Source organism: Arachis hypogaea, chromosome 11, assembly GCF_003086295.3.
Source record: "Arachis hypogaea cultivar Tifrunner chromosome 11, arahy.Tifrunner.gnm2.J5K5, whole genome shotgun sequence".
NCBI classification, from domain to species: Eukaryota; Viridiplantae; Streptophyta; class Magnoliopsida; order Fabales; family Fabaceae; genus Arachis; species Arachis hypogaea.
This window is the reverse complement of record NC_092046.1, coordinates 139,343,876-139,369,345: the sequence shown is the minus strand read 5'-3', so window position 1 is coordinate 139,369,345 and position 25,470 is coordinate 139,343,876. Positions and strand designations below refer to the sequence as shown.

Sequence of the window (25,470 nt, the reverse complement as noted above, 5' to 3'; positions counted from 1 at the left end):
GCACGCGAAGGAGAGAGAGTAGGATCCGAGGCTGAGCTGGTCCGCGCATGCTCCGTCGCCGGTCCGCGGGTGATGGGTGGCCGAGGAGAGAGAGGGATCCGAGGGTGGAGTGCGTCGCCGGTCCTCGAACGCTCCGTCGCCGTCGCTGGGGATGGGTGGCTAAGCGCCGGTGGTTTTGCATCTGCTTTTTCTGCTTCTTCTTCTGTTGCATCTGCTTCTTCTGTTTCTTGTTCTGCTGTATCTGTTTCTGCAGCTTCAGCTTCTGCATCAGCATCTTCTTCTTCTTCATATGCTTCTGCTTGAGTTTCTGTTTCTGATTCTATGACTGCCTCTGCTTTTGCATTTGTGACTGCCTCTGCTTCTGGTTTGGATGTGTTATTTTTTGATTTGGTTGTGGAATTTGGGTTGATTTGTTGAATTTTTTATTTCTGGATTTGTTAAATTGATTTTTGGATTTGTTGAATTTGTGAAATACACTGTGGTTCTTGCAGAGGAATTGGTTACCTTCTGCACTATGAGACCTTTGTTTTTGTGTGGGTTTTGATTTGAATGGGTTTTTGGTGTGTTAACTGGGTTTGCTTTCAGTGTACTGCAAGTGTAACTGTTAGGTGTTTGTGGAATTAGGGATTTTTGTGTTGATTAACAAAGCTATTGATTATACATTGAAATGGATTGATGAGAGTGATTTTGCAACGGTGGATGAGTTTAAGAAGGACGAGGAAGGTCTTTCAAGTGTGTTTGGTCCAATTATTTCGAAGATGATTGAAGATCATGATGCTCGTGGTAGTGAAAGGAGAAGAGAAAGGTTGAAGAAAAGGTGCTGGTGATCCAAAACGTGTTCTTTTTTTTTTTAATAAATTTTTTTATTAAACTAGGAATATTTTAGGAATAAAATTATTTTTTTTAAAAAAAAGGACGATTTTAATACAAAAAAATACGTTAAGGATGATTTTAAATCAAAAGATACATCAGAGACGGGTTCGATTCCGACCCTCAACGTGAGGGACCAAAACAATACTTATCCCTTCATATTACATGTTTGTTAAACTCAATTTTTGAAATTTATACGTAGCTTTTTTTTTTTTTCATTATTGCAGGAGCTTGCATAAACAGAAGTGAAAATAAATCTTTTTAATTTTTTTATTAATGATGTAAAATATAATTTTTTATCATACAATATCAATTAAAAAATAAATAAAAGATTGAAGAAGCAGCAACTTAGTGACTAATTCTCTTAAGGGGCATTTATTGTTGAAATACCCTAAATATTCTTGACATTCGTATAAAATATTAAAATACGATTGTTATTAATTAATTATATATTTAATTTATTTTTAATTAATAAATGGTTATTAAGAAAATACCAATATCAAAATAGTATTTATTATAAAAGGTGTATAGCCGTAAGGTAGGGGAATTGATGTTTGTTTTATTTTTTGGTCTGATTAAAGATATTTGTTTAATGGGCCCGAGTTGAGACCAAAACAACAAAGAGGTGCGGAGGCCCAAATTGAAATTTGGCAACCGACCCAAAACCTACAAAAACGTGACATCTGAGAACTCAGAAGTCAGAACTCAGAAACAAGCAATGAACCAAACCAAAGACGCTTAACTCCGATTACGCGAGCGCACATGGGTGGTACTCGGAAGCAGAGGGAACGGCGCTTGAAGCCAGCGCGTGAGAGGGGCTCACTTGCCGTTCTTCCAGGCGAACTGATCCAGGAGATCCTGTGGAGGATTCCGGCGAAAGACGTGGTGGAACTTCGCTGCGTGTGTAAGTCATGGAAAACCCTAATTTCGTCGCCGCAATTTATGAAGGCGATCATCCAGCGTACCTACGCCCACATTGCCGGTTGCGCTTCCAGAGCCGCCAAAGTTATGGACTCAATCTCGTTGTTGCTCGCTTCTGTTTCTGACGGCAATGCTACGGTTAATGATATTTCGGATGGCGTGAAGGCAAGCATGGAAGTTGTCAACGGTGAGTTGCAACAGATCGAAACCGATTTTAATTTGTATCAATGCTTTTCCAAATTTTATCATTCCTCCCCGCGCCCGTGAATGTTATCATGCTTCTGCTATGAAGTGTTAAAGCTGTACAGTTCAGTTGGATTGAAATTACTGTTACGCCATTTTAGTATTTTACCCGCTCTGTGATGAATGATTATTAAATTTAATATGAAACGAAACTAAAAGTTGAGGTCTTTAGGATATCTCACCCATTGTGGTAGATTTGATAGTTAAATTCGAGACGTTTGACCCGGAAAAAGTAGAGTATGAGTTAAAACCTTAATGAATTTTAAGATTTAGATTTATAATTTAAAATTTAGTGATAAAAAATTTATAATTTAAATTTAAATTAAATTAAATAATTTAAAAAATAACTCTAAACAGTCCTGGTAATTATCTGAGAGATAACCAAATTCCAGGGAAAAAAGTCCTTTCTGGCCTTTAATTTATAATTTCGTGTATCAATGATGTGCTTACGCTTAAACTGCTTATTTATCTGTTAAGTGTTAGTTAAGATTGATAGATTGATAGATTTGTATGGTCAGAAAAGTTGTCTTTTTTTATATTAATTTTATTAGATAGACAATAAAAATTATGAACTACGTTAATAAGGGTGTCTATTGTTTGGATTCTAAGACACAAAAATAAAAAGAACACGCTTACACACAAACACACATAAGATACATGTATTTTATGTCTCAGTAAAATGCTGAGACACGGATTTTGGGTGATGAACACGGATCTGTATCATTATTTTCAGACGATTTTATCTTCGTTCATTTTTTGAAATTCTAAATGTCTCCCCTGATTGTTTCAAACCCTAACCAGTGATAATTTCTTGTGTAATTGTTCTACATCATCGAAGCTGTACCATTACCGCACATCGTCTATGTTTCCCACCGACTCTCCTCTCTGATTACTACGTGTTATGCTCCGGTCGCGGTGAGCTTGTGTTGCTACTCTGCCACCTTTGCCTCTCCATCCTGCAGTCGCATTAGCCTCAAACCCTAGCTGTGCTTCTGCTGTGCGTTGAGTCTTTTATCCTCCACCGCTGCAACATCTGCTCTATCGGTATGCTTTGCTTCGTTGTCTCTGGTATTTTCTCTTTTGTGAAGTTTCTTGTTTTAATTTTGATTATTGATCAGATGGGTTATACTGTTGTTTAATTGCTATTCTAGTATTTGGGTATGTGGACAATCGAGTTGTATGTAAACCTGGGTATTTAGGTATTGTTCATTATTCATTTTATTTTCATCTGAAATTTTCAATAGGCAATGGATAATCTCGGTGGTGGTTGTTTTAATGCATTTTGAAGCTTGATAAGTTATTTTCCCTAATCCAAAAGGAAAAAGAATGGAAAAAGCCATGTGTCTAATTGAAAGAAACAAGTTATTATAAATTATACTTGATAAATTGTTCTCACCATCAAACATTTTCTGGCCAACTATACAGCAAAATCTTTAAAAAGAAAAGAGTTGTAGAAGGAGTTTTTGCTGCTGCGATAAATAAAATTTTGTTATTGATCCGCTCTTGTTATTAGTGCTGATTGTTGGTTAAACTAGTGATAAAAATGTTGTTCTAATTACTGATTAATATGTTAATCAAATTGCTTATCAAATTATTAATAGGTGAGCTTTTTAATTGTTATCTTGGGTTTAGGCAGAGACGATGTTGACATGGAGGATTTAGCAGCTGCCGAGAGCGAACTACCCAATACCTTTTCAACCTCGTTTGCTTCATCAAGTGAGAAAAATTAAGGACGTCACAGTGCAACTAAAAAAAGTAATGATGCTACAGTGCTATCAAACTTAGCTGAAACTTTTAGAGCTACGGTTGAGGATCAAGGAAAGCATGTGCAGGTACTAGCCAATGTAATGTCCGGTGTCAGTGACGGACCCAGAAAATTTTAGGAGTGGGGGCAAAAATATATATATATTAAATAAATTTTGTTAAATATTATTAATTATATGGAGATATAAAAATTAAAAAGAGTTAGTGAACACTTTTATTCTTAAAATACTATTTATTATATATAATTTATAAAAAAATATTTTTTTATTTCTAAAATTTAAAATTAAAATATTTTAATTAAATTATAGATAACTTATTATCCTAACTAATCTTTTTATATACATTTAATAATAAAAGACTGAATTAACTGGCATATTAACGCCTAATGATACATTAGTATTTATAATTTAAAATTAGAATTATATATAAATACTAGAAAAATTAAATCTTTATATGAAAAGTATGTTTATATAAAATAATAAAAATATAATTTTTACAATTTTTTTATTTTTTTAAAATAATTAATTTTGTTATATATTTTTTAATTTAATTTTGATATAATGTTAGATAAAATATTTTATGTATACGTTTAATTATATATTATAATTAAAATAATTTTATCATTATTTTTAAAAATAAAATATATATTCTAAATTAGTAAATTAATCAGTTCATTTTAAAATTTTATATGCAACATAGGTACATATAATAGAACAAAAGATAAAAAATAAGTAATAAGGATGGATAAATCGAGAATAAAATAAAATATATAAAGTCACGAAAAAAAATAAAATATTAAATTGATACCTAAACTATAATTGTTTGAATTAAAAATTGTAATTGAAAATATCAAAAAGAAAAATAATAAAATTGAAAGATACATAGAGTCATGGAGAGCTATATAAAAAAATTGGAGAATTTAAAATTTGCTTTTTGATGGAGAGCTATATAAAAAAATTGGAGAATTGACGGTACAATAATTAAATTTGTAGGTTAAATAATAGTCAAAATGATAAAAAAATAAAATAATAAATTTAAAACTTTAATTAATTGAATTTATTTTATTTGTAGTGGGGTCATTTAAAATTTGAAGTGGGGGTATATTATATATAACTATAATTTTTTAAAACAAAAATTAAAAACATCATGGGGGCAAGTGCCCCCTCATTGTTATGCTTGGGTCCGTCCCTGTCCGGTGTTAATGAACAAGTGAATCTTGGCCGAACGCGAAAGAGTCTTGGTTTTAACACAATGGAGATCGTGCAAATTGCAAAAAAATTTGTGCAGAATCCAGAATTGAAGGCAACTTTTTGGAGTTTGAACGAGGAAAAGGCGACATTCGCTCGAGATATAATGGAAAACTTTTAGCTATTGTTGGGTGTATTGCTAAACTTACCGAGATATTTTGGTAAACTTACTAGAGTATTTTGGTAAACTTAATAGACTTCTCAGCGTTATATTGTTTTTTTCTTATATTGGACAATTGAAGTACACTACCTACATTGCAACTCTTTTATGCGTTCTGTTGAATTTTATTTGTATTGGGTAATTTGTCTATGTCGATTTTCTGCTATTATACAACTAAATTATCCACTAGGTGAATCTTAATTGCATTATGCAATTTTGCACTTAAAACTATGCAATCCCACAAAATTTTATTCAATTCTGCATTATCTATGTTAACTCTCAGGTGAATTTTACTTGTATTGGGTAATTTTGCCCCAAAATATACTTTAATAAGTATCTGTAATTTTACTTCATCAAATTTTGGTTACTATGTGTTGATTTTCTGCTATTTTGTACTTAAGTTAATCAATGGGTCTAATGTATCTCTTATGTTAATTTCCTGCATAATATTTATTAATTTTCTGCATAATATTTACAACCTGAGTTCTTAATTTTTGCACCTACATATTCATAAAAAGAAACCAAAGTATACTCTTATAAGTTAAAAAAAGATACTATTAGCTAAAAAAAGAAACAGCAAACCAAAATACATATAAAAGAAACCACTTTCCATTGAATTTTCAATTTACATAAGTTCATTACAAGTGAAGGAACCAACAAAAAATTGTGTATTTCCTAAAACTATACAAATATAACTCTTATACTATTCTTAAAGCATCCAATAGCTGTGAGAATAGTTTCCTTATCCCTGCAGATGTACTATTTGGAAGACCAAGAGAGCTTTCAAAAACAGAATGTTATCAAGAATTGGAGACTGAGTAGTAGTCATGAGGAAGATGACTGAGAGTTCTTGATTGATGGAGGACGTATATAGATATTGTGAAAATCAACATATTTGCCAACTAGATTGCTATGACTAACCATGACAATGCCTACAAGTCTCCTGCATATACAAATGAATGGGGATTTATGAATTAGTTATATCATCGGTAAAACTTTAAAAAACAACAAACTATAATGATGGGAATAATTCAAAGATTTGATAGATATGATTATCCTTAAAGCAACAAGAAGTATGAATGCCTTTTGATTAATTCAAATGAAAACTACTTACATCTTATCCAACATAGAAATTGTTTGTTACAAAAACCCAAAAATCCTAATAGAAATCAAAGTAATTGGTTTAGACTTTTAGATGATAAATGGATAGAAAAAGTATCATGAACAACTCCTCCAGTTCTGATTTTAACAATCTAGAAATTAGTAAGATATTTTCACCAAAAACTGAAAATGGGATAAATTCCTGATATGCCAATTGATTAATCTAGTCATAAAATTAATTAACTACTTACCTCAACATACATAATAAATAGCTGCAAAAAGAAGAGTAAGTTTAGATACATTAATTTTATTAGAAAAATGGAATGAATCATAGAGAGACAAAAACAAGCTTTACGAGGTGTTAACCATAACACCTTTTTTAGTATTATTAGGAATAATTGAATTGCAATATCTGAGTGTATTAAAAGACCTTAACAAAAATAGCAAAGAAATTCAGATTTAATTTAAGAAATAATGTCAAATATGTTTCTTAGTCCTAAGTTTTTTTTCATTCTTTTTTCCTTTATGCAGTAGTGTTTTTCGAAATCAGATGACAAAAAATCACATCCAATGAGGTGGTTTCAATCAATTCTTATGACAATAACAATCACAGGAAAGTAATCTCTTTCATTCTCTCTCTATTTTCACTAATACCATGAAATTGAAAACAAATTATTAAAGTTCCTAACTAACAAATTGCACAACTTCGAGTTAGTGTGACTAAAATCAGATAGAAAAACAAAACAGTATGTGAATTTGTTTGACATTGGGTTCTTACCTCTAAGGGTTGTATGGGGAACACGATGCTGGTCAGAAATGTGGATTCAATCCGACACAAGTCCATATAGGGGCTTCCCAACCATTGGACGATTAGCTGAATCCAGGAGAATTTGGAGTTTTGAAGAGTCCACATTGAGTCCATCCTTGAGGAAGAAATTCACTGCCAACCATGGGAAGCATTGAAACCCTTGAACCCAATGTCCTAAACCCAGCAACAAATCATCAAATACACTATACCTGCAAATACCCACAAAACAATTAAGAAGAAGAAGAAGAAGAAGAAGAAGAAGAAGAAGAACAACAACAACAACAACAACGGCAAAGAGATTCATCTCGAAGAAGAAGAATCCTCGACGAAGAAGAACCGCACAGAAAAGATCCAGCAAACGGCGAAGAAGGAGGAGGTCAATTAGGGAGAAGAGAGATTTTTTGGGGTAGGGTGGGGGGGGGGTGGGAACCCTTGAACCAATTTGAGAAAAATGGAATCTGAATAGCTTTTTTTCTTTTAATTATGTAGTGTCTTATTCTATGTAAACCAAACATAATATTAGACATTATACTAATACCATGTCTATCATATCCAAACGGCATACATAAACACAAATATTTTATGTCTATGTCTCAAGTGTCTATGTCTTAACTCTTAATGTCTATGTCTTAATATATACACAAAACAAACGCAGCCTAATAGGCTGGACTTCCTATTTTCATTTTTTATACTTTAATTATCCACTTTCTAATTTTTTTACCGCAGCACTACCACTCTCTAAACCCTAATGATGCTGTCGTTCCCTAATTCACCAGTCAGCCTCAGTGCCGTCGAGTTTCCTCCCCATCAAGCTGTCGGTATTGTGCCAACTTCCCTACCAGACGCGTCGTTGATGCTCTGCCACCATCCCCACTCTCCCTCTCCTCCACAATCCCATGCATGACACCGCACCCCTGCTCGAAGTTGCGCCGCTGCCTTCAATCGGTGCCATAGATCGAGCAGTGGGAAGAAGTTGCATGTCAAAGGTGCCGGTACACCAGCCCTGAGTCGGTCCCATCGCTGTCTATATTCCGCCGTCGCCATTAACTGCAACAACATCATTGACAAGGTAACGTGTAGGTTCTTCAGTTCATAGTGTTTCTGTTTTTTTTTTTAATGTTTTTTGTCAGAAGGAACTATAGATTGGTTTATCCCACCATGCTGCTTTGCTTCTTCACCCATTGGTCTGCAAAAGATTAATTGATAGTTAGGGTTTTATTTTTTTAGAGGATGTTTTTGCTATGTATTAGGCTTCAAGTAATAGTTACAGTGATTAGATGTTCTTTGATTTAGTTGAATTAGTGGAATTTTCTTTTTCTTGTAAACCATTTTAGATATTTGAATAATTGGTCTCAATTGGAAAAAAAAAGTGACTGTTACTAATTTGCTTAGTTTTTATTTTTTTTCCCTATACTATATGTTTCTCATCTTAGTTTGGTTAAATTGATGTTAGGTATTAATCTAGGATTAGGTAGTATGTACGAATGTTCGAATGAGATGTTATTTAAATTTGTTGAACTAACAGATGCTTATTCCTCTTTTAAACTATTTTATATGCGTGAATATATGGTTTCAACTGATTTATCGGATGTACGGGTGATAGTTCGGCAAATTTAATAGTTGTTACTTAAGAATTGAGGAGGATGTTCATTTTGTCATGTATGTGGTTGGTTCTTTTATATGAGAATTGCATATTTATTTAATTTAGTACCATTGCTCTGTTACTTGAATTGCTGGCTTCAGCATGTACATGCTCCGCATGTTTATTTTGTTATGTGCTTTGGATTTGATTTAGTTTAATTATGTTTGAATTGAAATTGGTTTGATTTGAATCATTTAAACCAGGTGCACAGGTGATATTTTGGTCAATGAGTTGGTTGTTACTGAAGAACTAAGGAGAATGTTCATTTTACCTAATATGTGGATGGTTATTGCCCATCAAAAAGAGGATGTTTATTCGGATTATACCAATGGTCTTTGGCTTGATTTCTTATGTGGTTTTGGAGTTAATTAAATAGTTAGTTTAAACTTAGTTTAATTGTTCCTGATTTTACATAATTAAATTAGTTTCAATAGTATGCATTCCTTATATTTTTCTAATTAAAATGTATGGTTATTCTATTATTTGTTAAATGCTTGTTTTCAGATTAGATTGTAAATTAGATTGTAAGTTTCAGATTGTGTGAAACTTAACCCTTTGTTGGTTCTTAACAGATTATAAACCCACCTGATTTCTGTTGTTGAAAAGTCTAGTCAGATGAAAAAAAAAATGTAAGACGCAGTTCACTGTTATTGGCTTCTACTCCAACATGATTATACTTGCTTCTTACGGCTACTTTCTTTGTTGACAGAAACTAGTAGAGACGCGTTGTTCACCTTGTTACATGAACAGTATAATGAGCCAATTGGTAAAAAATGCCGAAGCAAAGCTGGTGGAAGTAGAAGCTACAGGATTCGGATTCTTGAAGCGAATCTCGCACTGGTCTGTGAAATAGGATATTATGGTTCAGCTAGAAAGGGCCTACGATGTCCGAACAAGTACATTAAAAGTAGATGTCGGCAACATTCGCATTAACGCCAACTTGATTGGGTGGGTTTTAGACATTCCTTCTAGTGGTGAGTTTATCTTCCATATTAAGTAGCCTTTGTTGTGCCTAATCGTTCGATTTCGATGTTTCTATCCTACTGGTAATTGTATGTATTTGGATGTTTCAATAATGTAGGCGACGACTTCCCCGAATTCAACAAATAGAATGCTGTCCATGTGGCCATCAAAGGACAATTCCAGAAAAGAATAACCACCGAATTGCGCAATTTAGTCTACAGTTGCTCTATGAAAATCGAAGCAGACAGGATGAAGTTTATACAACATTTCATCTTAGTGGTCTTAAAGATGTTCCTGTACTAAAAAACTCAACAAAAATCTCGCCGTGGCACATACCCCTGATCCAGGATGTCTTGGACCTAAGTAGATTCAATTGACCGTTGAAGATTTTCAAGTGGTTGGAAAAAGGCAATCGAAAAATATAAAGTTAAAAAGAACCAAACATGTGAGGCCTGCATATTGGCGCTATTGGTATGTTACATTATTAAACTACTAGTAGATGCAGCATACCATTATGTTGTAAACCATAATTTGTGAGCTTCTCTTTGGTATTGTACTTCTAGGGACTGAAACATAGCTTTCTCGATGACTGTCAAGAATCATAGCCATGGATTACTGCATGGATTTCCGTTAAATTCGAGAAGGCAACTAATGTTCTTTTCGAGATACTAACTTAAACGAGTTCTTCTTTATACTGTACTATGATACCTTGCTTCCACATGAATAGTAAGATTTTTATAACTCGGACATCTTTTTTCATATCTAATTTGGATGATTATTAACTGATACATTGGATCTTTAAAAATCAAGGATGCATCACAGACAAAGCGAAAAAAGGTGAAGAACTTATGGGCCGACCGAGCACGTAAGACAACAAAACCACATTTCAAAAAAGCACACTCAAAAAGGATACGAAAAACTTCAGTGCCTCTCATAGTAAGTACCTATTGAAATGTATGTAAGTTCCATTCATTATCTTTTAAGTAAGAGAAAGATGCTAGGTTGAAGTGAGTAGATTATTTAATAGTTTGGTGTAGGTTTCCTTAATTGTAAAAGTGGTTCTGTGTTTCAGTATGCATTGGATATTTTGTATGGTTACAATTTTAGTATTCTTACGTAAACAATTGCATGGTTATTTTTTTATTTTTGGATGTATTCGAACAGGAAAGCACTAATGCTAGAGAGAGTAAGGAGGAATCTATGAGAAGGCAGCTCCGTAAGACCACAACAAAACCACCTTCAAGACGAGGACGCACACAACAAATGGAAAAACAAAACCACCCTCAAGACAAAGATGCAGATAACAATCAGAAAAATAGACAGCAGCTCCTAAGGTGATGAGTACATTTTATTGTGTATAGGTTCCATTCTTTAGCTCGTCTTTATGATATAGGTGGATGTTATTTAGACGGATCAATTGGAGGTTTATTTCTGCATTATAATCGATGTTTTTTTATTTAGATTCATCTTCTTCTGCTTTATTTTATCTACATTTTTTAATATATTGGTTGTTTCTGTTTTGTGCCCAGATAGATATTTACAACACAGGAAAGAATGGAAGCTACGAGGAGAAAGGTGTGCGTTGTTAAAGGCAGATCATGCAGAAGGAACACAAAATTATCAATAGCACCAGTGCAACTTAGAGGATATGATTTTGAAAGGCAAGTTATTTGTAACAATCTGTTACCTGTGTCCATTTTGCATATGTTACAATTCTAATTCCTTTAAAAGCATAAAGTGTTTCTTTTATCTAAGAGTAAATAGCCATTTCTAACCATGAAAGATTCGAACGCTGACAAAACTGACTATGAAAAATTAAAATTAAAGTTATACCCATATAAGATAAGTTTTGTTCGACAAAAATAACCAATTATTAAATTTTTGTTCGTAATTCCATAAACAACCTTTCATCTTTCATCTTTCTTTATGCCTTCTTTGAGTGTACTTCTTTGGAATGTGGTTTTATTTTTGTCTTACGTGCTCGGCCTTTAAGTTCTTCACCTTCTTCTGCTTTGTCTGCGATGCATCCCTGATTTTTAAAGATCCAATGTATCAGATAATAATCATCCAAATTAGATATGAAAAAAAAAGTCCGAGTTATAAAAATCATACTATTCATGTGGAAGCAAGGTATCATAGTACAGTATAAAGAATAACTTGTTTAAGTTACTACCTCGGAAAGAACATTAATTGCCTTCTTCTCGAGTTCAGCGGCAGTCCATGCAGTGATCCAGGGCTCTAGTTCTTGACGGTCATCGAGCGGATCATGTTTTAGTTGCTGGAAGTACAATACCTAGAGAGAAGGTGGTCGCAATTCATGATTTGTAATATGAATCGTATGCTGCATCTACTAGTAGTTTAATAATGCAACATACCAATAGGGCGAACAGGTAGCCCTCTCATGTTTGATGCTTTTTAACTTTATATTTTTCGATTGCCTTTTCCAACCACTTGAAAGTCTTCAATGACCAATTGAATCTACTTGGGTCTAAGACATCCAAAATCAGGGGTATGTGCCACGGCGAGATTGTTTGTTGAGTTGTTGGGCACAGGAACATTTTTAAGACCATTAAGATAAAATATCGTCTGAAATCCATCATGTTTGCTTCGGTTTCCATAAAGCAGTTGTAGACGAAATCATGCAGTTTGGTGGTCATTCCTCTTTGGAATTATCGTTTGATAGCCACATGGGCAATATTCTTTTTGTTGAATTTGGGAAAGTCGTTGCCTTACATTATTGAAACATCCAAATACATATTACCGGTAGGATAAAAACATCAAAATCAAACGACTAGGCACAGCAAAGGCTACTTAATATGGAAGATAAACTCACCACCAGAAGGAATGCCTAAAACCCGTCCAATTAACTCGGCGTTAATGCAAATTTTGTCGTCATCTATTTTCATTGTGCTTGTTCGGATGTCGTTGTCCCTTGCTAGCTGAACTATGATATCCTGCTTCACAGGCTAGTGCGGGATTCAGGAATCCGAATCCTATAGCTTCTATTTCCACCAGTTTTGTTTCGGCATTATTTTTTTCCAAGTGGCTTATCATACTGTTCTTGTAACAAAGTGAACAATGCGTCTTTACTAGTTTCTGTCAACAAAGGAAATAGCCGTAAGGAGCAAATACAATTATGTTAAAGTAAAAGTCAATAACAGTGAACTGCATATTACCCTATCAACAACACAAATCAAGTGGGTTTATAATCTGTTAAGAACCAACAAAGGGTTAAGTTTCACATATTTAACGAATAATAGAATAACCATACATTTTAATTAAAAAAATATAATAAATGCATACTATTGAAACTAATTTTATTATGTAAAATAAGGAACAATTAAACTAAGTTTAAACTAACTGTTTAATTAACTCCAAAACTACATAGGAAATCAAGTCAAAGACCATTGGTATAATCCAAATAAACATCCTCTTTTTGATGGGCAATAACCATCCACATATTAGGTAAAATGAATATTCTCTTTAATACTTCAGTAACAACTAACTCATTGACCAAAATATTACCTGTGCACCCAACTTAAATGACTCAAATCAAATCCAATTTCTATTCAAGCATAATTAAACCAAATTAAATCCGAAGCACATAACAAAATAAACATGCGGAGCATGTGCATGCCGAAGCTATCAATTCAAGTAATAGAGCAATGGTACTAAATCAAATAAACATGCACTTCTCTTATAAAAGAACCAACCGCATACATGACAAGACGAACATCCTCCTCAATTCTTAAGTAACAACTATCAAATTTGCCGAATTATCACCCATACACCCAGTAAATCAGTTGAAAAGATGCGTCTAGTAGGGAAGTTGGCATAACACCGACGGCTTGATGGGGAGAAAACTCGGCAGTGCTGAGATTGGCTGGTGAGGTAGGAAACGACAATGCGATCAGGATTTGGGGAATGGTAGTGCTAATGTAAAAGGGTCAGAAGGTGGATGGTTAAAGTGCTAAAAGTGAAAATTAGATTTTTGGGAGGGTAATTTGTGATGGACTGTTTTTCTTTTTTTTTTTTTTCACTTTTTGTAGGCCGGGAGTGCAACTTGTTCACGTTGTTCACAATTTTCGTTGTCTATCTAGCGGAATTATTAAAGTATTAAACATCATAATTCATATAAGAGGAATGATAGAGTACTAGCGTAATAGCCTGTTGTTAACTATTAATATTTTAAAGTATGAATTAAAAGTATGATGTTGGATTTTTAGATTAAAGAAATTAGGCTAATAGCTAAAAGTGTAGGCTAAAAATAATAAATTCTGTTAGCCCTTGAATTTTTCTCTTTACATAAAATCATTATTATTAGAAATGTATGCTCTATTCGAATAATGAAAAAAATTAATTCAATATTTTATCTAAAATAAATACAATGGATAAGAATATTTATGTTAACTAATTAGATAGAGATAATATCAAAGATTCAAAGTTTAACATTTTAGAATAATTAATGACAAATAAATATAACAGATAAGCAATGTTATTTTCAGTAATGTATATCATTTATTTAATTTTTATAAGTAAAAATTAAAAAAAAATCACTAATATTTTTTATTTTTTATACAACAAATTTAGTTAATATATATGAAAGAGGTCACAAAAAAAAATTCTAAACAGTTCCTGATAATTACCTCAAAAAAATAAGATTCCAACAAAAAATTAATTGATTAACGTATCACATATGCATGTTTAGTTAACTCTAACTCCATAAAAAATTTATTAACAAAAGAATTAATCAGTTTTACAAAATTAAAAATAAAAACTAAAAAGAGAGTTTTATTATCTAGAATCTCGTAATCCTTTAAAAAAATGTCAAAAGTAAAAATAAATATTCATTCTTTTAAAAAAATTAATTAATATTAACTAAAAAAATTAATTACCTCACATTACTCTAATTTAAGAAAAAATTATTCTAAAGAACCGTTAGGAAGATTTAATTATTAAAAAGGACCATTAATATCAAAATTATTAAGAAAGACCAAATTTTTTTATAATATTTAAGAAAAAAAACCAAATCTTTTTATAAGGAGATAAATATATTCTTAACTATTTATTTATTTATTTTTATAATCTTTAATATATGCTGTTTGATTCTCAACGCTATATAGATATGTATGAATATTCACTTGGAATTAATTAGTTAATTAATTTATAAAAAATTATTCTAAAAGATCGTTATGGAGATTTAATTATTAAAATATTAATTCTTAACTATTATTTATTTATTTTTTATAATTTTTATATTAACAATTTTTATTTTTTCTAAAATTTTAGTAATTTTTATTATTTATTTATTTTTTACTTTTATGATCTTTTGTCTTTTTTTTCGTTAGATAAAGATCATAAAAATAAAAAAATAAATAAAAATAAATAAATAATTAATAAAAATCACTAAAATTTTAAGAGAAATAAAATTTATCAACATAAAAATTATAAAAATAAAATAAAAAAATTAAAGATATATTTATTTTTTTATAAAAAAATTTGGTTCGCACACCTTAAATATTATAAAAAAGTTTGATTCTTTTTAATAATTTTAGTATTAAAAATCTTTTTTAATAATTAAATCTTATCTTTTAGAATAATTTTCCCCAAAAAAATCCTTATACGAGGATTCTAATTATCAACGTCACTCATAGGCAATTGTAACGTAAGTTTTTACCAAAATTAAAAATGTGGGACACAGAACATATCAATGTCAATGTATATAGCTACTAAAGAATCGTAACACAAATCAACCGGTACATGTGCTAAGGTGACATTCTGCAATGTGATTGGTGTCTTTGTAACTGATCCAGAAAATTTTGATAATAAGGTAAAAATATATATATATAAAATAAAAATATTATGTGTACATAAAAATTAGTTATCAAATTATTTATTAATTATTATGTCTTCGTATATAAATATATATATTGTTTAATTTATTTTTAATGTGTATTTTTTATTTTAATATATATACACAGGTAGTTATTTTCGATGTAAATATAACATGATTAATTTTTATAATATCTAATTTTACAAATTAAAATACTAAAATAATCATTTATAAATAGCTAGGGTAAAGTATACTTTTTTGTCCTTAAAGTTTGATAAAAGTTTTAAAAATATCCCTAAGTTTTATTTTGTTTTAATTTTGTCCCAAAAGTTTTCGATTTGCATCAAATATACTTCTGATGGCTAATTTTTCAAAAAAATTAAGATCGATTCAACAACAATTTCATAAGAACAACCCCTCAACACAAGCAAATCAAGCATAATTTTCATGCATTATTGTTATATTGGTCTTAAATTTTTTGAAAATTTAGCCTCCGAGGGTATATTTGATGCAAATCGAAAATTTTTGGAACAAAATTGAAACAAAATAAAACTTAAGTGTATTTTAAAAACTTTTGCCAAACTTCGGGGAAAAAAAATATACTTTACCCTTATAAATATCTGTTTTTTATATAGGATAATACTACATATTCATATTTTTTTGTTAACCAAGTCCAATCAAATTTGTTTAAAACAACAAAAATCTGTTATGACTAATATTATTTTAAGTTTTATTGTTTAACTTGATTAGACTTAATTCATAAAAAGAGTTGGATGTATAGTATTTCTTTTACATATATATAAGTAAATACTTATTTAAAAATTTACTTCTTATACAATTAGAAGTCAATTCTTATTGAGATTCATAGTTAAAAAAGTTCTTTCAATTAATGTATTTACAGAAAAAAATTAAAACTAATATATAAAAAAAAAATAACACTTTTTTGAGTTGATTTCTAAGAAAAAATACAAATTTCATTTAAATTGAGAATTGATAATTTTAATGACATCTAATATAAAATTTTTAAATTGACTATAAAGTACAAAAATTAAGTAAAAAATTATTATAGAGTCAAATTTAATAATTTAGTGAAAATAAATAAATATTATCATATATTACTCAACAAAATTTTAAATCGTATTACCCCACACTCTTATACATACATCCGTCCCTGGTGTCTTGATATATGAAAATTGCAATAATCTCACAAATCAATAGTAAAGAGAATAGTTGTAATACATCCTCTTTAAGGTTTGATAACTATCTCAGACGAGAGATATTTTATATTTATAAATATTCTAAAAATTATATTCTTTAAAGATGGAAGACATATAATATTATTTTAATTTAAAAGAAAGTTTTATTAACAAAAATAGATTAATCTCTGTCTTAAAAATCCATTTGGAAAAGTATGATTAAAAGAAGCAGTAAAAATTAAAATTGTCCAAAAAGAATTTTCTTCTTTTTTTTTTCAACAAATTGCCTTGAAAGGGACAGTTATCGTAACAAAGGCACAAAGAAGAAAAGCATATAAGTTGGTCAGCTTTGTTAGGGAAAGAATTCAATATATTTTGCGGTTGGAATTCAAATTTGCATTTTTGATAAGAAAACTCAGCAAATAATACAATGACCAAACAGAAAGTCAGACCCAACATAACCTTATTGAATTAACTTGAAGACCGAATATTTGTATATCCAACAAAGAAGATAAACATATACAGGAAACAAATGGTACCAACCCCTCGATTTTTCGCCGCCGGTTTCGTAATATTTGCATGACGCTTACGCTTAAGTTATCCTCTTTGTTGTTTCATGGCCAACTAAGCCATGTTATGAAATCAAAATGATAACATATCGCACAACTATGAAAATCAAACACTATCCGGATTCATGGTACAAACCATTAATTTAAAATTATCTGTTCAAATTATAGTAAATACAAATAGAAATATAATTGCACGCAAGAACATTAAGGCGAATACAAAAATAAAGAAACAAAACAAGTGCCAAATTTGAACGGGGAAAACATGTTTTCGTCTTATTATAAAAAGAAGATAATTAAAACTTAGGCAAGGAATAACATATCATTAATAATTGTCAAAATCAGCAAAGAGCACAAGAAGTTCGTGGTATGTTTATTTTTATATTCTAGAAAGCCAGCGCTACCCTCATCGCATTCGTCAAGGTTCATATGGTCAAACTCCAAGAATTAAAAGTAAACAACATTCAACATATAATATATAGTATAAGCTTATTCCTCAAGCAAAAACCAAAGATAAGCAAACAAAGTTGGACTTCAAAACCCTTCGCTTTACAAGAGAACACTCTAGACATTTTCATTTTCCCTCTTAAATACAACTCTGTCTCTCTTTAATTTGCCTCATCATCACAAATATTAACACATTTTCCCTCTCAAACAAACACAAATATGGGGACTCTGGTGGGACACGTGGCACCAGGTTTTGGGTTCTTGCTAATTGGTTTATGGCACCTCTTCAACAACATCAAGCTCCATGCACTCAACCCTAAATCCTACACCTCAAAGCCATGGTTCCCATCTTCCAAGTTCAAATACCTTGAGCTTATTCTCATCATGGCTGCTTCCATGGCTTCTGTATCCATGGAACTTTTCATAGGCCCTGAACGCCATCAACCTCTCGACCCAGACGGAACCATACCCTCCAACCACCTCCACAACTTCGAGCACTCCTCCATCTCCCTCACCTTCTTCGTCTTCGCCGTCTTTTCAATCATTCTCGACAAACTCAACACCCCTTCGCAACATGGTTTATCGCAGTTGCTTGCGGCCATCGCCTTCTCTCAGCAACTCCTTCTCTTCCACCTTCACTCAGCGGATCACATGGGTCCAGAAGGACAATACCACCTTCTCCTTCAGCTCGTTATATTTGTTTCTCTTTCCACCACGTTAATGGGGATTGGGTTCCCAAAGAGCTTCTTGGTGAGCTTCGTGCGTTCAATAAGCATATTCTTCCAGGGTTTGTGGTTGATAGTGATGGGTTACATGCTGTGGACACCATCGCTTATACCAAAAGGTTGCTTCATCAATGACGAGGAAGGTCACCAAGTTGTGAGGTGCTCGAGCAATGAGGCACTTCATCGTGCCATTTCGCTCGTCAACATTGAGTTCAGTTGGTTCATCATCTTGGTCACTGTGTTTGCGGTCTCTATGTACTTGGGTTTGGTGAAGCTTTATGGTGAAAAGGTGCAGTATTTTTCTCTGGGGTTTGATGTGGAGGATCAAGAGTCAAACGACGACGTTGAGTCTCAGGAGAAAAGCTTTGTTCATGCGGCAAAAGCGTTTTCTTCAGGTGCTCATGACATGGGAAGATAAAGTCATCAAATTTAATTAAATTAATTAAACAAAAGTGAGTTGATTATATTTGTTGGGATTTTGGAATGTAAATACTTACAGCGATATATTAGGGTGGTGGGTTCCACCTTGTTATTGTTGTTTAGGTGTTAAATTAATTGTGTTGAGCTACCAATTATGTGGTTCTATCTCTAGAGAAAAATGTGCATGTCTAGGTACAAGTCATTTTTTTAATTTACAAGGTTGATTTCATATTTTCATTCGATTGTAGAATTGTGTGTATTTGGCTTATATTACCAGTCGTAAATTATTTTATTTTGTTTGCTTTTGGTGAAAATTAATACAATTAGCTTTAATTTTCTATTTATAAATGCTAGTTTGCCAACCCTTTATAATTCTAACTAAAATAATACTATTAATACTTTATGGTATGAATGGAGTTCCAACGCAAAACAATGGTATATGCATGCTAACTAATTAAAAATATGAAGATATCCAAATTCCAAGGACATTACCAAATGGTCCAACTATAATATTTCTAGTAGCCTTTCTTCTTTTTATTTATTTATTCTTATATGCACTCCAGGTTTAATTAAGCTCTATGCTGATTAAGGTGCAGATTCTTCATACATTCGGACGACTTTTTATTCCATTTTCAATAAGCCATCCAGGCATTCAGATTCTGCATGCATGAAAATGACTTTCTTTTGATATTGACGGATTCTTGTGGAAGAGTGACAACGATATGACTAATATTGACATAGTTCTTCGCATGATGATTACTAATCGATAATATTTTAGTTTCAAAGTTAACCTATATTCTTCTGGATTCCTTTTTTTCTCTTTTTTTTTTTTTTTCTTTTTGAAGGTTATTAGCCTAACAACTTTTTAATTCCAATAAAATTAAGCATATATCGAAATATCGATAGTAAACATTAAGAATAACATAGAAACAAAGGCTGCTAAAGAAAACTCCTTTATTCCAGAATGTCAATATTTTCATTTTTCTTATATGCAGTCAAAGTCGATGAATTATTATTATTTATTCCACAAGCAAAATTGGAGTGAACATTCCTAGGAAAGTTCCATGTATGTACACAACCAATTGTATAGACCAGCGTAATCAAGCATCTTATTTAAATTTAAAACATGTTTGTTTTACAGTCCAAACAATGTTTCAAATCATACCCCGAAACGATATTTTCGTCAAAGGAGCAAACCAAGGGATGAACAAGTTTAGGATCAGCAACTTGTGGATAAGTAAAGCCAAGGAAAGGGGTCAACGATGATAAATCCAATATTTATTATATTGCAGTTAATTTTGTATGATCCTTCCAAAGATGATAGACCCCTAGCCTAGATAGATATATAGATATAGTTCAGACATAAGGAAGGACGGGTAATACTAAAATATCAGATTATAAACTTTTCTTTTTTCCTTAACAAAAAATTGATTCTGATTGTGAACAAGTCTCCAAGTAAATAGTGAAACATTGAACATTGAGATGGTAATGATATATATTGAGATGCCGGTGATGGAAACACCACACCACACCACAGTGTATCAGCGATGATCTCCTTTTCCATTAACAGTCGCATTCTGTAGGGATCTGCTCGTATCATTAAAATTATTGTGTCAGGGAAGCACCAAAATAGAATTTCAAAGAACTCATTCAAGTCATAGATTGCAACAAATTTTAACTACTAGATGGGTAGCTAATGCAATTGTGAAATAATTCATGAATCATTGGCAAGGTCAGTTTCCACTTCTATTTTCTACGTGAATGCATGATGCACTTCAGATTTTGTGGGTTAACAGAAATTTAGGCAGGACAGTTTATGAGAGAATTGAATGCATACGACAGCGAGAGAGATATTTACAATAAAGCTCACAGCAAAATACTGCAAAAGAATTCAGATGATGCAAGTAGGGACCAGGGAGATCATAAGTGTGGAAACTATCTGTGTTTCAATTGATCCATAAAGCATAAAGCTTACACCCTATTTCAGCGTTGAAAATTGTTGAACAAGGGAAACACAGTTGGAGGTTCAAACTTTTGGTTAACAAACTTATGCTTACTACTTACTCTCAACCATAATATCAAGCGACCATGTCACCAGTAAGTTTTCATTCAGACAAGAATGAAATAACACATTGAGAACTGAGAATATCTAACCCAGAATTTGATCAGTTTTCCTTCTTCCCAATCTGTGAAATATGGTATTTATTCTCTGATCATCCACCTAAGCCTCACAGACACAGTAACCAGGTAAGCCAAGTCTAAAGTTCTCTGAACCAGAAGAATACTAGCATAATTATTGATCATAGATTGAATTATTAATGCATTATTCAACTAGAACAGTTCTTCACCTGACAATCAACTTCATGGTTTTTTACTCTCTCATTTCTATTGTGTTTCCTGGTTTCTGTCGTCGTTTTTTTTTTCCCCTATTTTTCCCGAGGAAAAGAGAAATTAACAAATTATTTTTCCTGGTAATGTTTTCCACTGTATATATCTTATGCTTAAGCCTATAAAGTCTCAATTGTTTACTGCAGTATTTGCATTCAACATCTTACATATGATCCATACATGTCGTTGAATGTTGTCCTGAATCCTGAGCAGGTCGAGGGCATCTGTTTGCTAAAATATATTCTAGATTAATGGAAGTAGAATTCAGACCTACAAAAATTCATGCGTTGGTAATTAATTCTATCATTTATACATATATGTACCAACGACCTAAAAACATTCGTATATAGGTAATTACATGTTTCTTTTACAAATATGTACCAAAGCCTGGAATGCAATCACTAGGTTCAAAACTACATTCCTTCGACTTAGAACCGTAACTACATGCCATTCTAGTCTAAACCTGCCCCTTATTTCAAAACTTAACACAGTCTAATAACTGATGTCATAAACTTTAGTATACCGCAACTAGCAACTGCATGCTCACTTTGAAGTCAAATGAGTTATCTCCCAGGAAACTCCAAAGATTTCACATGTTTTTCAGTATTAAGGTTATAAGAAATTGATGAAGTAAGAAACAGAGTAAGTCATAAATCAAAAACACTTAAAACACCCAATAAAAACGTTTCCAACCCAAAAAGTTGCTGGCACTGGAACATAGAAGTAGCAGAAACACTCAAACAACCCCAATAATATTCGGAATGTCTAATAAAGGCTCCTACAAGTTTTATTTTGTCAGGTATACAACAGGTATGGACTGCTTAGACACTCCTCAAACTTTTAGACCCTCAGATATAGGCATTAAGATTACTGTCAATGAAATCCTAAACTCAAAGGAAGCTCATACTATAGCGATAGGGAGAAAATCACAGGTAATCTTGCACATGAAGAGTGAACACTGTATTCTTACTGACAACTCTCTTTCCCAGGGCTCATAGAAATATGACGGCGAGAAGGCCGTCACTTAATGGCGATTTAGGAAATGAAACTCTGTGGAAAGAGGTATAGACTCAAAGGTGGTTGTGACTTGTGAACTAAGCCAAGTTCAGCAGAGTCTACAGATGCATACATGGAGTTGCTAACTTGCTATTATACCAAAGGGGATAAATCTTAAACTTGATCTACAACCGAATGGAAAAACCAGATAAAGGGTGATAGCTTCTACGCCTAACGGCTAAGATATCAACCAGAACTCAGAAACACAGCACAATGCAGCAGCCAGAGCAACAATTCTCCATTCAAAGAGACATAATCAGATTACATCTTCAATGACTCAAGATAATTCATGCAAATTAATAAAGTCCCAACCAATAAAAAAGTGAACCACTTATAAAAACAAACAACACTAGTCACATTGCAATAGGACAGAAAACACAGCAAATTCATAAATTGAGCAAATCAAAAGAGGGGAGAAGAACTGACTTCTTATGGCGCTTTCCTTTCTTGGGGCCCCAACCTTCGAGCTTGGCAATGGGGCAGCCGCAACGCGCTCGGAAGAGTAAGACGGCGCGTCCGTTGGCGGGAGCCATCTTCCTGAGCTCAGACCGAAGGCACTCGTAGTCAGGATTGCCTTCCCTGCCGCCCTTCCATGGCAGCCTGTCAATCTCATCGGAGGCGCCGCAACGGAGGTTCTCCTCCGTCTGCAGCTGCAAATCGAACTCCATCGCCTTCTTGAGTCCCTTGCAGCCCGGCGCCCGGCACTTCCTGGATCGCGCGCCGCACCAGAAATCGACGATCACGATCGAGACGCCGAAGAAGGTGAAGAACCCTAGCAGCCACGAGATCGGGAGCTGGTGGAGGTTAGGCGCCGATTGCGCGAGGAGGAGGGAGAGGGAGTTGAAGATGTAGGAGAAATACGATGAGAGGAGGAACGCGCCAGAGAAGAGCACTAATATGAGAATGAGAAGGTCCAGAGTCGCCGACGGTGAGTGCTTGCAGCTGCACGCGCCGGAAATCGGCGTAGATTTGGGTTTTGGTGGCGGTGGAGGTGGAGGACAAGGGGGACTCATGGTGGCGATGGCGGTGGTTATGGTGGCCAATAGCTGCTGCTGGCGCATCTTACAGATTAATTATTGACGTGGGTTTTTTTTTTTAAATTAATTTAATATTATTATTTTTATTTTATTTATTTGTTTTGTTTGTTTTTAATTAAATATTGTCATTGCTGGGATTTTTTATAAATAAATAATTTAAATATTTATTTATAGATATAGGTAATTTGTAGCATATTTACTCATTTCTATTTCTTTTACATATTTCGTTTATACGAATTAAAATTGCTTAAAATGAGATATATGAAATTTAAAAAAATATATTATTTTAAAAAATTTACGATTAAAATAATATTCATACTGTGATTTTGATCGATTTACAAAATAAAAAAGTATACAATTTATACTAGATCAAATTAAATCAATTTAGATATAATATAATTTAATGTTTAATTATTCTATTGGTCCTTATCGTTTCACCAAATTTTCAATTAAATTTCTATACTTTTTTCCTTTTAATTGGGTCCTGTATCAATTTTTTTTTTCAATTAAGTCTCTATTGACAGTAAACATTACAAAAAACATTAAGGATGAGTAAATCGAACATTATACCCATCATTTACCCTTTACAAATCACTCACACTCAGTAGAGTTCTAAGTTCTGATTCTCTTCGCCTCTTCCTAACCCTTCTTCTCCTCTGTTTGCTTCTCATAGTCTGTGAATATTCATGGATGAAAGTCACTTATCTTCAGAAATTTGTAGCTCCAAAACCCTCATAAGAAAGAGTCATCTTTATTTTTGTGGTGAGACAGTTGCTGTCATGTCTTCTTCAGCAGTAGCAAGCCATAGAAGAAGATATGTTCGTTGTGGGAGAATGCCAAAATATAAGTTATTCGAATAGATTGATGATGAAAAAGATAGAAGAGTTGATGGTTGAAGCAAAAAGAAAGGAGGGTTCGTTGCTTTTGTGAAGGCACTCTCATTCTCCGGAATTCAAATACATCAAAAAATTTAAACAGAAGATTCATTTCTTATCCTAACAAGAGATACAAGTTTTTTGAATGGGTTGATGAAAACGAAAAAAAAATTCTGGTGATGATGGATTAGTGGATTCCCAGCAAGAGTTTGAAAGGGTCAGAGAATTAGAAAAACAAGAAAGGAAGATAGAGAGATTAAGTGTCGATCTAGAGAAATTAAATACGGAAAGTGGACAAATAGATGCTTGTGTGAAAATGTTGTGTGGTGAGCTCAGTTCAGTCCAAGAGCAACTTGGTAAAATGGAAGACACTATAAAGAAGCAAAACAAGATTCAAATTATGTTGATATTGATATTTAGTGTTTTGATTGTTGCAGTCTTATATATAAAGGTGTAAAAATTATAGCTGTCATGAAAATATAATAGTCTATATAATTCAAAAGTGTCTTGTTTATTTTGAATGCAGTGAAGATATATTATATGTTTAATTTCTTTCAATGAATATTGTTCCTTTACTATTTAAGATGCACATAAATATGATATAGAGTAAAAAGTAGTGACAACAAAAGATGTATTGAATTATAGACAATGTATCTATAGTTTATAATAGACACCAAGTATTTTTGTATTATATATTTTAAGACACTTAGATAGTCACAAAATAAATAATCTACCAACTCATAACAATGGTCTACCCACATAATAAAAGTGGTCCATACCATAAATAAAGAAGAGTCACATGGCATAATATGACTAAAACCCCTACATAACAACATTACATATCAAAAGAAAATCCTAAAGAGTTTGAAGCCTCAATCAAGTGTGAGGTCTATATGTTTAGGTGGCTGACTTATTGCCTTCCTCACTCCTAGCTTGAGTCTCTTTTTTTTGCTCATCCCAAAGACTTATATAAATATTAGTATTTTATTTAAAAGATATTATTTTATTTATGATATAATAGAAGGATAAACAGTAATCTTTTCTAAAAGTTTTAGAAAGACAAATCTAAGCTAAGAATTTTCCGATCTTCCTTCATAAAACATCGAGGAAAAGGCGAGAGAAGAGTGCGAAGATAATTTATATTGTTGAAATGTAAGAAAGTAAAAGAGAATGATAAGATAGAAAAGAAGAAAGAAAAGAAAAGAAAA

The 25,470-nt window shown here is 32.4% G+C and overlaps 3 protein-coding genes across 8 annotated transcripts; 2 read left to right on the top strand and 1 right to left on the bottom strand.

The window, feature by feature from the left end:
• The first annotated feature begins 1,562 nt into the window (after positions 1-1,562).
• LOC112722985 (putative F-box protein At5g41500) lies at positions 1,563-5,308 on the top strand. 6 transcript variants are annotated; one of them, XR_003162997.3, is made up of 3 exons: positions 1,563-1,978; positions 2,873-3,078; positions 3,667-5,308. XR_003162997.3 is itself a non-coding variant. In XM_025774198.3 (2 exons), exons 1-2 carry the CDS (start codon positions 1,633-1,635, stop codon positions 3,016-3,018), a joined length of 492 nt encoding a protein of 163 aa, XP_025629983.1. In that variant the 5' UTR covers positions 1,563-1,632; the 3' UTR covers positions 3,019-3,314. The 6 variants fall into 6 exon arrangements, 2 of the variants coding, with proteins under 2 accessions (XP_025629983.1, XP_025629982.1); XR_003162998.3 differs by having other exon boundaries at positions 1,577-1,978; positions 3,671-4,023; XR_003162996.3 differs by having other exon boundaries at positions 1,577-1,978; positions 2,836-3,078; positions 3,671-4,023.
• A 12,557-nt stretch (positions 5,309-17,865) lies between these two features.
• Positions 17,866-19,198, top strand: LOC112722983 (uncharacterized). Its single transcript, XM_025774193.3, has one exon. It carries the CDS (start codon positions 17,981-17,983, stop codon positions 18,902-18,904), a length of 924 nt encoding a protein of 307 aa, XP_025629978.1. The 5' UTR covers positions 17,866-17,980; the 3' UTR covers positions 18,905-19,198.
• Positions 19,199-20,162: 964 nt separating this feature from the next.
• On the bottom strand, positions 20,163-23,556 carry LOC112722984 (uncharacterized protein At5g19025). The gene is made up of 2 exons (XM_025774194.3): positions 22,777-23,556; positions 20,163-20,493 (listed from the first exon to the last, which is right to left on the bottom strand). The coding sequence occupies exons 1-2, from the start codon at positions 23,409-23,411 to the stop codon at positions 20,448-20,450; spliced, it is 681 nt and encodes a 226-aa protein (XP_025629979.1). The 5' UTR covers positions 23,412-23,556; the 3' UTR covers positions 20,163-20,447.
• Positions 23,557-25,470: the final 1,914 nt, after the last annotated feature.